Genomic DNA, 12,738 nt, shown 5'->3' with positions numbered 1-12,738 from the left:
AGGAGGTGACAAAACCCATAAAAACCACCCCAAGCCCCTCTGATAAATCCCTAACAGGAGATCCAAAACCCTCTGATAAATCCATGACAGGAGATCCAAAACCCCTCTGATAAATCCATGACAGGAGATCCAAAACCCCTCTGATAAATCCATGACAGGAGATCCAAAACCCCTCTGATATATCCATGACAGGAGATCCAAAACCCTCTGATAAATCCATGACAGGAGATCCCAAACCCCTCAGATAAATCCATGACAGGATATCCAAAACCCCTCTGATAAATCCATGACAGGAGATCCCAAACTCCTCTGATAAATCCATGACAGGAGATCCCAAACCCCTCTGATAAATCCATGACAGGAGATCCCAAACACATGAAAGGGATATCAAAACCCCTGGAGTAAATCCATGGCAGGAGATCCCAAATCCATGACAGGAGATCCCAAACTCCTCTGACAAATGGGATCCTCAATTCCCTCTAATAAACCCATGACAGGAGATCCCCAAACACACGACAGGAGATCCCAAAACCCATGAAAGGGATCCCCAAATCCCTCTAATAAACCCATGGCAGGAGATCCCAAAACAAATCAAACGGATCCCCAAATCCCTCTAATAAACCCGTGACAGGAGACATCAACCCCCCCAACAACCCCACGACAGGAGATCCCCCAAACCCCTCAGTAACCCCATTCCAGGAGATCCCAACCCCCCGCAACAACCCCAAACCAGAAGACGCCAGAGCCCCGCACCAAGGCCGTGCCAGGACATCCCAAAGCCCCGCACTATTGCCGCGATAAACCCAAAAGGCGGCCCTGCCCCGTCACTGACCGTGCCCAGCGCGGCCCTACAGCCCCGGCCCCGCGGCCGCCGCCATCTTATTGGGGGGCGCCGCGCGGGGCACGCCGGGAAACGGCGGCCGCAAGGGCCTGCTGGGAGTTGTAGTTCTGGGATGGCCGCGGGGCGCGCATGGGACTTGTAGTTTGGTGGCGGGAGCGGGACACCGTGTCCAGGGAATCTGGGGATACCCCGTCCCTGCAAGTGTTCAAGGACAGGATGGGGCTTGGAGCAACCTGGGAGACTGCGAGGTGCATGGCGGGGCTTGGAAACTCCTGCCATGGGTTTTTTAGAGGGGTTTGGGATCTCCTGTCCTGGATTTATCAGAGGGGGTTTTGGAGTCTCCTGCCATGGATTTATTCCACCTTGGCAGGTGTGTTGTGCCTGCCCCAATAATGCCCTCCCGAGCTCACAATGACCCAGACTGATCCCGCCAGAATCCCAGAACCATCAGGGTGGGAAGAGACCTCCAAGATCATTCAGTGCCACCATGCCCCCACCCCTAAACCGTGTCCCCAGGGGCCACTGCCAGGAGCCTCCTGAACACTTCCAGAGATGGCGACTCCACCCTCTCTCTGGGCAACTTCTGTGAAAAAAAGCAGCTCACAGTGAAAAAGCAATGTCTGGTATCCAACCTGACCCTCCCCTGGCACAATTCAAGGCCATTTCCTCTCGTCCTGTCACTTGGGATGTGCTGGAAGAGCCCAATCCCCCCCCAGCTCCTCCCTCCTGTCAGGGGGTTGCAGAGCCAGAAGGTCCCCCCTGAGCCTCCTTTTCTCCAGGCTGAGCCCCCCCAGCTCCCTCAGCTGCTCCTGCTGCTCCAGCCCCTTCCCCAGCTCTGTTCCCTTCCCTGCACACGCTCCAGCACCTCAGTGTCCTTTTTGCCCTCCCAGCACAGCCCTTCTCCCTTGGGAATGTCAATTCATCCCCTGAGATCCACGACTTCTTACCCAAATCTCACGTTCCCACTGTCCCCTCGCTCACATGTGAGCAGCGAGCGACCCTTATCTCGCCCTGCCTTGAACCCAGTGAGGTTTAACTCATCCATAAAACCTTGTTGGGACAACCTATCCAAGGGAGGCTCTGGAAAGCTCCCAACACCATCAAGGTACTGATTAACTTCACCCAGCCCGGCCTTGCCTTTGCACCCACCCCTCACCTTAAGGGAGCCACGAGGTTGGCATGGAAAATTCATCCCACAGCAGAAAGGAGGGAAGGGCAGGACATTCCCTCTTCAGCAAAAAAGCGAATTCCCTCTTTACAAAATATATAAATTAGCTCTTTTTGTGAGAAAATGCTGTTTGTTAAACTAGTCATCTTCCCAATGACCACAAAATTCAAGTATTTTGTGTTCTGACAAAAACCTGCTGTCTGCCACCTTTCCACTAGTTTCTCCCCACAAAGAAATAATTCTAGGCACTGGTAAAATGGGGGGAAAATAAGGAAAGGATGAGGAAAACAATATACAATATATAATTATATCTTAGTGTGTTGAACGAGGGAAGAGAAGTTGTGTGCCTGAGGGACAGCTGTGGCTCTAAAAATCCCAGGTTGTGTTCTTTTCCCATGTTATTTAGTCATTAGTTTGGGCATCAGTGACATCAAAAGCAATGGGGTGAGGCTGAAAAATCATGTTTATGCTGAAGCTGCTGGTTAACTAAGCCAGGCCTGACCCCTGGGCTCACTCCTGGGTCTCTGGTGGTTGTTAAAACACCATCAGTGTGTGTTCTAGGCCCGGTGGGGAGAAGTTTTCAACCGGCTGTGAAATGACTGCGTAAAGCAAGAACTTGGGCTTCACCTTCACAGATCTGTCCCTCAGCTGCCACCTCCGCCCCTCGCCCCCTGGGGAGATTCCCGCCTGCTCGGGAGAGTTGGTTCATCCTCCTTTTCCCCTTCTCCTGAGGGTCTCCCGCTGTGTCCTCAGAGGAATGACCTGAACATCCACCAATTCACCCACAAGGAGGCTCTTTGCCTTTGCTGCTGTGCTGGTGGAGTTGTTCACACTGGGATCTCCTGCCTTCCTGGAATTTGCCTTCCTGAGAGACAAGTCCTGAGAGATCTGACAGCACCTTGAGGAGCTAATTCCCCATTAACAACAAAGAAATGACTCAGCACTCGAAAGGGTCACAGTTTGACTTCCAAGAGAAAAGAAAAAAGAAAAATAAACCACCCACAATCCAAAGCGGTGAATTATTAACTATGGGATTATCTCAAAGTACAGGGCAACACCCATCATTTTCCTTCAAAAGCATCTTCCAGCCACAGCCTGCAGGAGAAGCCTCTCCCACGGCCACGGGAACATGGCTCGAAGGTTCTGCTGTGCCTGGATTTTCCTCCTCCTCCTCCTCCTGCCCGGCCCCGCAGCCGGAGGGAAGCTGCTGGTGGTGCCCATGGTGGGGAGCCACTGGCTGAGCATGCAGGAGGTGGTGGAGAAGCTCAGCCAGCGGGGCCATGAGGTGGTGGTGCTGATGCCAGAGGTGAGCTGGCACATGGAGACCTCGCAGGCCTACGAGGTGCTCACGTACCCGGTGACACAGACCATGGAGGAGCTGGACGGCTCCTTCAACGACTTTGTGGCTGCTCACCTGAAGGGCCTGCCCTTCCCCCTGAATGTCCTGGACATGTACAAGAAATCGGTGCACGTCTTCGACATCTTCTTTGGCCAGTGCAAGGACCTGTTCCGCAGCCAGGAGACCCTGAAGGCGCTGAACCAGAGTGGGTTCGACGCCATCCTGACAGACCCCATCTTCATGTGTGGGCCGACTCTCGCCCACTACCTCTCGCTCCCCTTCGTGTTCTTCATGAGGGGCTTTGGCTGCAACCTCCACTTCAAAGCCCCACAGTGCCCAAGCCCCCTGTCCTACGTCCCGAGGCTGTTCACCTTCAACTCGGACCGCATGACTTTCTTCCAGAGGGTGGAAAATGCCCTGGTCTCCCTCCTGGAGCTCAAGTATTGTGATGGCTTCTACAGCGAAGCACTGAAGTTGTCCTCAGAAGTCCTGCAGAGGGACGTGTCCCTCATGGACCTGGTGCACTCTGCTTCCATCTGGCTGCTGAGGTTTGACTTTGTGTTCGAGTACGTCAGGCCTGTGATGCCCAACATGGTCTTCATCGGAGGAATAAACTGTGCTAAGAAGAAACCATTGCCTAAGGTAATGTTCCTTTTCCTTCCTCCTTTCCTTCCTTTTCCACATTTTCCAGTGAAAATCTTTACTTTGTTTCGGGAAATTTATTGCTATTGATTATTTTTATTTCTGGGAATGCTTTAAAACAACCAGCTTTGGGCAGCTGTTTTCCACAGGCTGAAATCAAATCACCTTGAGAGAGACTTCCTTGAATTAATGAGGATTTTCTCACAAAACCAGGGATTTCATCTGCCAGCTACAAATTACTGCCCTCAGTGAATGTGTATTATTCACCAAGCAGAACCAGTTTGGATTTCATTTTAATGGAATCTGATATATATTTCTGTAATCTGACCAAAAACCCGAAGGCCACGCTCTGGGAGTCATATTTGGGTTTTAACTCCAGGCTCTGCAATGTCAGTTAATTTGCTTTGGTTGTACTTTCATATTATTTAGTTCAAAAATTGCCTGTCTGTGTTAAGTTATTCCTGTTTGGCGTCGTAGAACATACAAGTCACGTTGAAATGGGAAGAAATAACCCACAATAGTGTATTTGGGGAATGCAAAACTGAGGTTTTCACAGCTATTTCTTGACATTTGCTTTCACTGGAATTGTTCTGCAGGGTTTTCAAAGCTGAGCTAGAAATTTAAAGCTATTTTTGATAGTTACGATGTAGTCTCTGAAATAAGAACATTATTTTTCTCCAGGACACAAATCTCTTCCCTGGGAAATTACTCCTTCCCTTCTGAATTGTGGTCACACAACATCCCTGCGCAGTCTTTGAGCTGAAGGGGTGGTTTTTTGCTTTCTTCTTTCCGATTTCTTTCATGTTCTTTGACAGGCTTATGCAGAGCACACTAAACCTGATAAATAAGAATAAACTTGACAAATAAGAATAACATTATAAACTAGAATATTAGAATAATACTGTAACTAAGGCATTCTTTCATTTAAGACTCAAAGACGGGCACTAGTTTGAGATTGTCCTTTGAAAGCAAAACAGGCTTGTTTTCTTAGTAGGTATTTCCCAAGACAGTGGTATTATCCACAATTATTACTCAAGATGCCAGCCCTGCTCTTAGTTTCATGGCGGAAGGACGGTGCTGACAGAATTCCAAGCTTAAACATTAATAGAAAGTCCAAATGTTTTTCCGAGGACACGGCGCTTCCCTTCCATTACGCTGACACGTACCATATTGCAGGCTAATCCCAACAGGGCTGGGAAGTTAAATATTTGTTTCTGTGGTCAATAAGTTCCCTGCTTATTTGCATGGAGCTGCATACAAAGGGCTGTGCGTAACCCTGCGGAGCAGAAGCCTCTGGTTCCCTTCCAGCGGCATGGCTCTTCCCTCCCGGGGCTTCTGTGGCTGGACCAGCCTCCTTCTTCTGCTGACATCGTCCTTCATCCCTGCTGAAGCTGGGAAGGTCCTGGTGATCCCTCAGGATGGAAGCCACTGGCTCAGCATGCGCCCAGTGGTGGAGAAGCTCCAGCAGAAGGGCCACGAGGTGGTGGTGGTGGTGCCATCCACGAGCCTGTACATGACCTCAAAGGAGCCGCAGAACTACACCGTGAGGGTGTACCCTGCCCCGTACCCGGACGGGTACCTGGATGCCAACCTCAAGGCCTTTGTTGATGCTCATTTTACTGAAGGATCTGTTTTGAATTTTATTATTGCCTCGTACCAAAGCACAGTAGAGATATCCAGGGTCTTCTTCATGAACTGCCAGAGCCTGCTGCAGGACCAAGACCTGCTGCGGTACCTGAGGGAGAGCAAGTTCGACGTGGTGTTCACGGACCCCATCCTGATGTGTGGACCCGTGGTGGCCGAGTACCTTTCAGTCCCTTCCATCTACTTCCTGCGGGGCTTTCCCTGTGGGATGGATTTCGACGCTACCCAGTGTCCAAACCCTCCTTCCTACATCCCCAGGCTCTTCCTGTATTATTCAGACACCATGACCTTTGCTGAACGTGTGAAGAACATGCTGGTGAATCTCCTGGAGCTCTTCTACTGTAAGCCAATATATGCTGAACTGGAAGAACTTGCATCTGAGGTTTTGAAGAAGAAGGTGACAGCCACAGAGCTTCTGAGCCATGGATCATTTTGGTTAATGAGATACGATTTTGTGTTTGAGTTCCCAAGACCAGTGATGCCCAACATGGCTTTTATTGGAGGGATAAACTGTCAGCAGAAGAAAAAACTCTCTCAGGTATAACGTTTTATTTTGGGGGTTTTGTGCTGGTTTGCTTTTTTTTTTTTCAGGTGAAAAGGCAAAAATAGAAATAGGAAAATAGAATTGTAGCATCACAGAATGGTTTGGGTTGGAAGGGACCTGAAAGATCATCTCGCTTGGCAGGGATGCCACTCCCATCCTTACATCAAATCCTACCTGAAAACATCTTGATGTTTAAAGATAAAAAGCTAATGACAAATCCTGCACGAGGCAAAAATGGGATTTCCTAATATCCAACCTTCAGGTTATATCATATCTTGGCAAACCTAAAGCCACATCAGGCATAATTATGAGAATTTACATGACATATAATTGTTATGCAAATGTTAAGCTCTCATTGAACTGAAGCTCACCTCAGTTTTGGTGCCTCTCTTCCCACTGGGAACTGTCTGTCTATACTTCCATATATCCCTTCTCCTTTCATCCACCTTGAAGGTTACAGGGCTTAAATTTTACCCATCCACCATCTCTTTTTCTGTCACAACCGTCTGCCAGACTGATTCCTTTCCATGCTGTTGTGTCAAGGTGTCGCTATCTAACCCCCAAAAGAAATGCTCCCCTTCTTTTTTATCCTCCCCTTCTTTCAAAGGTTATTGAATTAGCTTTGAAGCTTTTCTGGGTGTTTTCTGTGAATTCCAATTTGGGCCTTTGGGTGTCAACCTTCTGGTGTTCCTTCAACAATCTTGTCAGGGGTTATGAGCAACTGGTGTGTTTTCCATGCATCTCCTTCCTCTGAGCTGTTTGAAAATTCCCATTGAGTCAATCCATGTTGTGAACTACCAATGTGGAGACAGTGTGGGTGATGGAATTTGCCTTCCTGGAATTTGCCTTCCTGAGAGACAAGTCCTAAGAGATCTGACAGCACCTTGAGGAGCTAATTCCCCATTAACAACAAAGAAATGACTCAGCACTCGAAAGGGTCACGGTTTGAATTCCAAGAGAAAACAAAAAGAAAAATAAACCACCCACAATCCAAAGCGGTGAATTATTAACTATGGGATTATCTCAAAGTACAGGGCAAGACCCATCATTTTCCTTCAAAAGCATCTTGCAGCCACAGCCTGCAGGAGAAGCCTCTCCCACGGCCACGGGAACATGGCTCGGAGGCTCTGCTGTGCCTGGATTTTCCTCCTCCTCCTCCTCCTGCCCGGCCCCGCAGCCGGAGGGAAGCTGCTGGTGGTGCCCATGGTGGGGAGCCACTGGCTGAGCATGCAGGAGGTGGTGGAGAAGCTCAGCCAGCGGGGCCATGAGGTGGTGGTGCTGATGCCAGAGGTGAGCTGGCACATGGAGACCTCGCAGGCCTACGAGGTGCTCACGTACCCGGTGACACAGACCATGGAGGAGCTGGACAGCGCCTTCAGCGACTTCGTGGCCGTTCACCTGAAGGGCCTGCCCTTCCCCCTGAATGTCCTGGACATCTACAAGAGCTACGTGCACCTCTTCGACACCTTCTTTGGCCAGTGCAAGGACCTGTTCCGCAGCCAGGAGACCCTGAAGGCGCTGAACCAGAGCGAGTTCGACGCCATCCTGACAGACCCCTTCTTCATGTGCGGGGCCACGCTCGCCAACTACCTCTCGCTCCCCTTCGTGTTCTTCATGAGGGGCTTTGGCTGTGACCTCCACTTCAAAGCCCCACAGTGCCCAAGCCCCCTGTCCTACGTCCCGAGGCTGTTCACCTTCAACTCGGACCGCATGACTTTCTTCCAGAGGGTGGAAAATGCCCTGGTCTCCCTCCTGGAGCTCAAGTATTGTGATGGTTACTACAACGAAGCACTGAAGTTGTCCTCAGAAGTCCTGCAGAGAGACGTGTCCTTCACAGACCTGGTGCACTCTGCTTCCATCTGGCTGCTGAGGTTTGACTTTGTGTTTGAGTATGTCAGGCCTGTGATGCCCAACATGGTCTTCATTGGAGGAATAAACTGTGCTAAGGAGAAACCATTGCCTAAGGTAATGTTCCTTTTCCTTCCTCCTTTCCTTCCTTTTCCACGTTTTCCAGTGAAAATCTTTACTTTGTTTCAGGAAATTTATCGCTATTGATTATTTTTATTTCTGGGAATGCTTTAAAACAACCAGCTTTGGGCAGCTGTTTTCCACAGGCTGAAATCAAATCACCTTGAGAGAGACTTCCTTGAATTAATGAGGATTTTCTCACAAAACCAGGGATTTCATCTGCCAGCTACAAATTACTGCCCTCAGTGAATGTGTATTATTTACCAAGCAGAACCAGTTTGGATTTCATTTTAATGGAATCTGATATATATTTCTGTAATCTGACAAAAAACCCGAAGGCCACGCTCTGGGAGTCATATTTGTGTTTTAACTCCAGGCTCTGCAACGTCAGTTAATTTGCTTTGGTTGTACTTTCATATTATTTAGTTCAAAAATTGCCTGTCTGTGTTAAGTTATTCCTGTTTGGCGTCGTAGAACATACAAGTCACATTGAAATGGGAAGAAATAACCCACAATAGTGTATTTGGGGAATGCAAAACTGAGGTTTTCACAGCTATTTCTTGACATTTGCTTTCACTGGAATTGTTCTGCAGGGTTTTCAAAGCTGAACCAGAAATTTACTAAGGCATTCTTTCACTTAAGATTCAAAGATGGGCACTAGTTTGAGATTTAAGAGGCAAATTCTTGCTTTTTGCATGACATTTACTTTATGTGTTGAGGATCTTAGAGCTGCAAAGAGTTTGTAAGTTTGCTACAGGGGCAGAGCCATCCTGCCCTCATTTTCTACAGAATGATATATCACCGAATATTTTATCTCTCTACCTGCCACCTTCTGTCTTCACACGCTCAGCAGGTGACAATCACATGTTCCAGACCTGGCAAAACCTTGTGTATTCCTCCTTTTTTAGCCCCATTTTCTACAGAGAGTAGAGGAATTGCTCCTATTTCACTTGGAATAGGGCCCAGCAAGGAGGCAGAAATGCAGCAGAGAGTAAACAAGTGTGAAGTGAACCAGAGGGGAGGGGGAAAAATCTACCTGTTCACACACACTGGTAACCCCTGGGTTGGTCATTATTGTTCAGAAACACAATAATATTATAGGGCAAGAATAAATATTATCATGGGAGTAATAAACAAACAATAATGCCAGGGTTGTGGAGTCAGTCCCTGGATTCAGTCACTGAAGATTCAGCCCTGAAGGTCCTTGTGGGTCTCTTCCAACTCAGGTTATTCTGTGACTCTGCCAGACCCCAAGGTCTGTAAGAATCATCTCGGACGGGGTGGGAGAACTTGAGGCCACAGGCCTGGGTCTTAAGGAAGACAAACTGCACTTCAAGTGACTCAGACTGGCTGCTTCAGGCTGCATTTCTCTTGCCCTGCACCTTTCGTGGCCCTCAGTAGCAATTCCATACTCACTGACGGCCAGAAATCCGGTTGCCAAGTAAACTCAGACCCTGAGCCCCGGCCCCTTCGGTTTGCTCCTCCCCACATCCCTGCATCTCCCATGGTTTGTAGAGGAGAGAGTGAAGGAAGCTGTAAAACACAGGTCCCTCCACAAAAATCCCCTCCTGCCTCAGGTTCCCTTTCCATGGGAACTTCGTCTTCTGGTAAACTAAAATTTAAAAAGAAATTAAATTAAAACTACTTCTCTAACGTGAGTCTAAAGGCACTTATATTTGATAGAGGTCTGTGGACAAAAATCTACAAAGGGTTTAGGAGTAATATATTTATTTAGAAATATCAAATACACTGATATTTTCTCTACAAAAGCTAGTTCCAATTACAGTTACCTGGACAGCCTTAAATGTCACCTTTCTGTTAGGATAGTCATTAATTTCAGGATAATATACTATCATTTTCGTACCATTTTTAGTTGTAGCTTAGGAAAGAGCTGCAGCTTAGGGAATGATCTGTGTTGTGTGATCTCCTTTCCTGCAGCTTCTTGCCCTCACAAAGATTTCAATTACTTTCCAACTCACAGAATTGCTTTTGTGGGTTGTCTTTCCTCTGAAGGCCTGCTGGCCAAACTAAATCCTCTCTTATCCTGGGCAGGCAAAATGCCAGGGCAGGAAAAACCTGAGGGGGGAATTGGGCAGGTTCACAGCAGCAACAACCAAGCTGCTCTTGCCAGACCCTGTTTAGCATCAAAAAAATAAGGGCTGGCTTCAATTGCACAAGGATTCCTGCAGGGATAAGCCTGATCCATCATCCAGAGACCTGGGAAATCCAATTACACCGAATCCCAGGATGGTTTGGGTTGGGAGGGACCTTAAAGCTCATCCAGTCCCACGGGCAGGGACACCTCCCACTAGCCCAGGGTGCTCCAAGCCCCGTCCAACCTGGCCTCGGACACTTCCAGGGATCCACAACTCTCGGATTTGAGCAACCTCTTCCTGCTTGCAGGGCCCAGAGCACCAGTGGGGCATCAATCTCATTCCACAGGAGGAAAACAAATCCTGGTTTTTGTGGAACCAACCCTTCCAGGCTGCCTCAACAAACATTTGGGTTTAGCTCTAGTTTTAGTGCTGCTGAGATATCCATTTTCCACCCTTTTTCCTTAATCCCACTGTTTGCTGCTCAGAAATCCACACATCCCAGTCAGACCAACTCAGGGATGAGCAGCTGGGGAGAGTTTTAGGACAGTCCCAACTCCCCAAAGCCAGCTCAGAGACACCCTGGAATAACCCCCACAAGCTTTGTCACACCTGAGGGGAGAACAAAGCTGCAGCCTTGGGTCACCCCAGCCTGGTTTAACACAGACTTGATGTCCCTTGGTCCCCACTGGGGAAGGTTTTCCTCCAAGAAGGCCCACGGCTCTCACTCTTGGAGCCCTCAGCTCCTCAGATCCCTGTTTGCACGTGAATCAGGAGCACCACACCCTCGGGAGCTGAAAGGGCTATGGGTGCCCTTTGCTCCCCCTAATGAAAAACAAACACAGAGAAACTTATCATGGTAGTTTGAAACATTGAGCCAGGCTGGTAATTTTCTCAATAATGATTACCCACCTTTGTTCTGACCTGTGCTAACCTAGGACCTTCAGCCTTTCTTTATCTGTTTGGTTGTTCTCCTTTTACCTCTAATTTGATTTTTTTTTTTCTTTAATTCCGCCCTTCCTGTTGCCGCCTCACCTTTACCACAATTTTTACTCTGATGGTCTGGTACAAAAAGTCTGTGGAGTCAATAAGAAAGTGTAGCAATACTATCAGATTTCTTCTCTTACAGTCAAGGCAAGGTGAACTTTTGTTGGCTGTTTTCAGCCACCTGATCTTGCTGAAAATCTTCAAGTCCAGAGTAAAAAACACACCAAGTAGCAAGTTCCAAATGAATTTGGTCAGTTCTTGTCACAGCAGTTGCAATGAACTCTTTTGTCTCCGAATTTCCAGCATTTCATGAGAATTAATCATAAATGTGGTCAGTCCTTCCACACCTTCAGTGTGGGTTGTCTCCCAAATATCTCTCAAATATTGGCCCTCATATTTTTGGTCCTGTCTAAAAATTGCGTTTTCCACGTCTAAAGGTGGTTCCTCCTTGTCAATGTGAGAGTGGAGCTTCTCAGAGCAGTCCCAGCACTCTTTGGGTGTCTGCTGAGACAAAGACCATTCTCCAAGGCTGTCAGGGTTTGTTTCTCCATCCTGAAGGTGTTGGGAATCCCACCACCACCGAGAGAAAAAACAGGAAAACCTTTGTGCTGGTGATGGTTTTGCATCAGCTCTTTTCTTCTCCAGGACCTCTTCCTTAGCACCACCCAAAAAGACTTCCACACCTATCAAAAGTCTTTGGTCTGGCACTGCTTTGACTTGCATAAACCCCAGAACATTCCTGCAGCAAAGCCCTGAGGGCCTCAGTTCACTGCAGGGAATTTCAGGGAATGGCAGCAAACAAGGGGTCACACCATCCTGGTCAGGCTTTCTTTGGAGACCCAAGCTGGGGTATCACCACCTACTTTTATTTATAACAGCTCAGCAATCCGTTCTTCCCTCAGGAAACTTGAATTTTAGGGACTGCTTGTGCCTCTCTGGGAGTGGATTCAAAGCCATACATCCAGCTGCCAAATTCTGAAGAGTCCAGGAGACACCTGGATGTGGTTGCTAATGTGTCTGTGAAAGGAGGAGAGCTCAGAGGTCTGGTTTAGTTGTTGGGGTTTTCCATGTGTCTGTGCTCTCGGTGGGATTAGGGAAAGGTATCACACCTCCTCCAAAATTTTGCTTTCTTCCCAATACATAAAAAGGGGTTTCAAGGCCATGGCTCCTTCTTTGTGTCCCCAAAGGCCTGTTCCACCCTCCTTTCCCTCTGTTTGCCCTCAGCCCATCATTCAGTTCCTTTTTTTGGTCTAGTACCGTGAAGGAAAAAAGCCAAATGGGATTGTTGTCCTCCTCCTCACATCTGGGATTGCCTGATACATCCTGGTGGCTGTGATCTCTTTGGAAGAGATGCGGGTTTGACTGCTTCCAGAGGGTGGGAATTTAACATCAGCCTAACTACCAATGTGGAGATAGTGTGGGTGATGGAGCTGCTCCTTTTGGAGGGCAGGTTCCCGGGAAGGGCAGAAATCTGGAAAAAGTGAACTCCACCAGGGATGTAGAGCTCTGAAT

The 12,738-nt window shown here is 48.2% G+C and overlaps 2 protein-coding genes across 12 annotated transcripts in view; one reads left to right on the top strand and one right to left on the bottom strand.

Annotated features, from left to right (window-relative positions):
• Nucleotides 1–7,205, bottom strand: part of USP40 (ubiquitin specific peptidase 40) — a 50,103-nt gene extending 42,898 nt beyond the window's left edge. The window contains exon 1 of one of the 2 annotated variants that reach the window (XM_051791008.1): nt 7,062–7,205. Coding sequence is in view for 1 of the 2 variants with exons in the window: in XM_051791007.1 (XP_051646967.1) it covers nt 833–1,120 (288 nt within the window). In the remaining variant the exon portion in view is untranslated. Of the gene's footprint in view, nt 1–832; nt 1,168–7,061 lie in introns of those variants that run through there. The other variant, XM_051791007.1, reaches the window with a different exon arrangement.
• LOC127472587 (UDP-glucuronosyltransferase 1A1-like) overlaps nt 1–12,738 on the top strand; it is a 51,098-nt gene that overhangs the window by 9,822 nt on the left and 28,538 nt on the right. For 2 of the 10 annotated variants that reach the window (XM_051791045.1, XM_051791037.1), the window contains exon 2: nt 8,050–8,143. The exons of 3 other annotated variants lie outside the window; for them this stretch is intronic. In XM_051791045.1, coding sequence (XP_051647005.1) covers nt 8,050–8,143 — 94 coding nt within the window. Of the gene's footprint in view, nt 1–3,123; nt 3,991–5,266; nt 6,173–7,278; nt 8,144–12,738 lie in introns of those variants that run through there. 5 more of the 10 variants (XM_051791046.1, XM_051791043.1, XM_051791042.1 and 2 more) reach the window with 5 other exon arrangements.

The sequence above is a fragment of the Manacus candei genome, unplaced genomic scaffold, assembly GCF_025592945.1.
Source record: "Manacus candei isolate 608988 ecotype Guabito, Panama unplaced genomic scaffold, ASM2559294v1 h1tg000029l, whole genome shotgun sequence".
NCBI lineage: Eukaryota > Metazoa > Chordata > Aves > Passeriformes > Pipridae > Manacus > Manacus candei.
The sequence above is the reverse complement of the archived record's forward strand: the minus strand, read 5'-3'. Positions and strand labels throughout refer to the sequence as shown.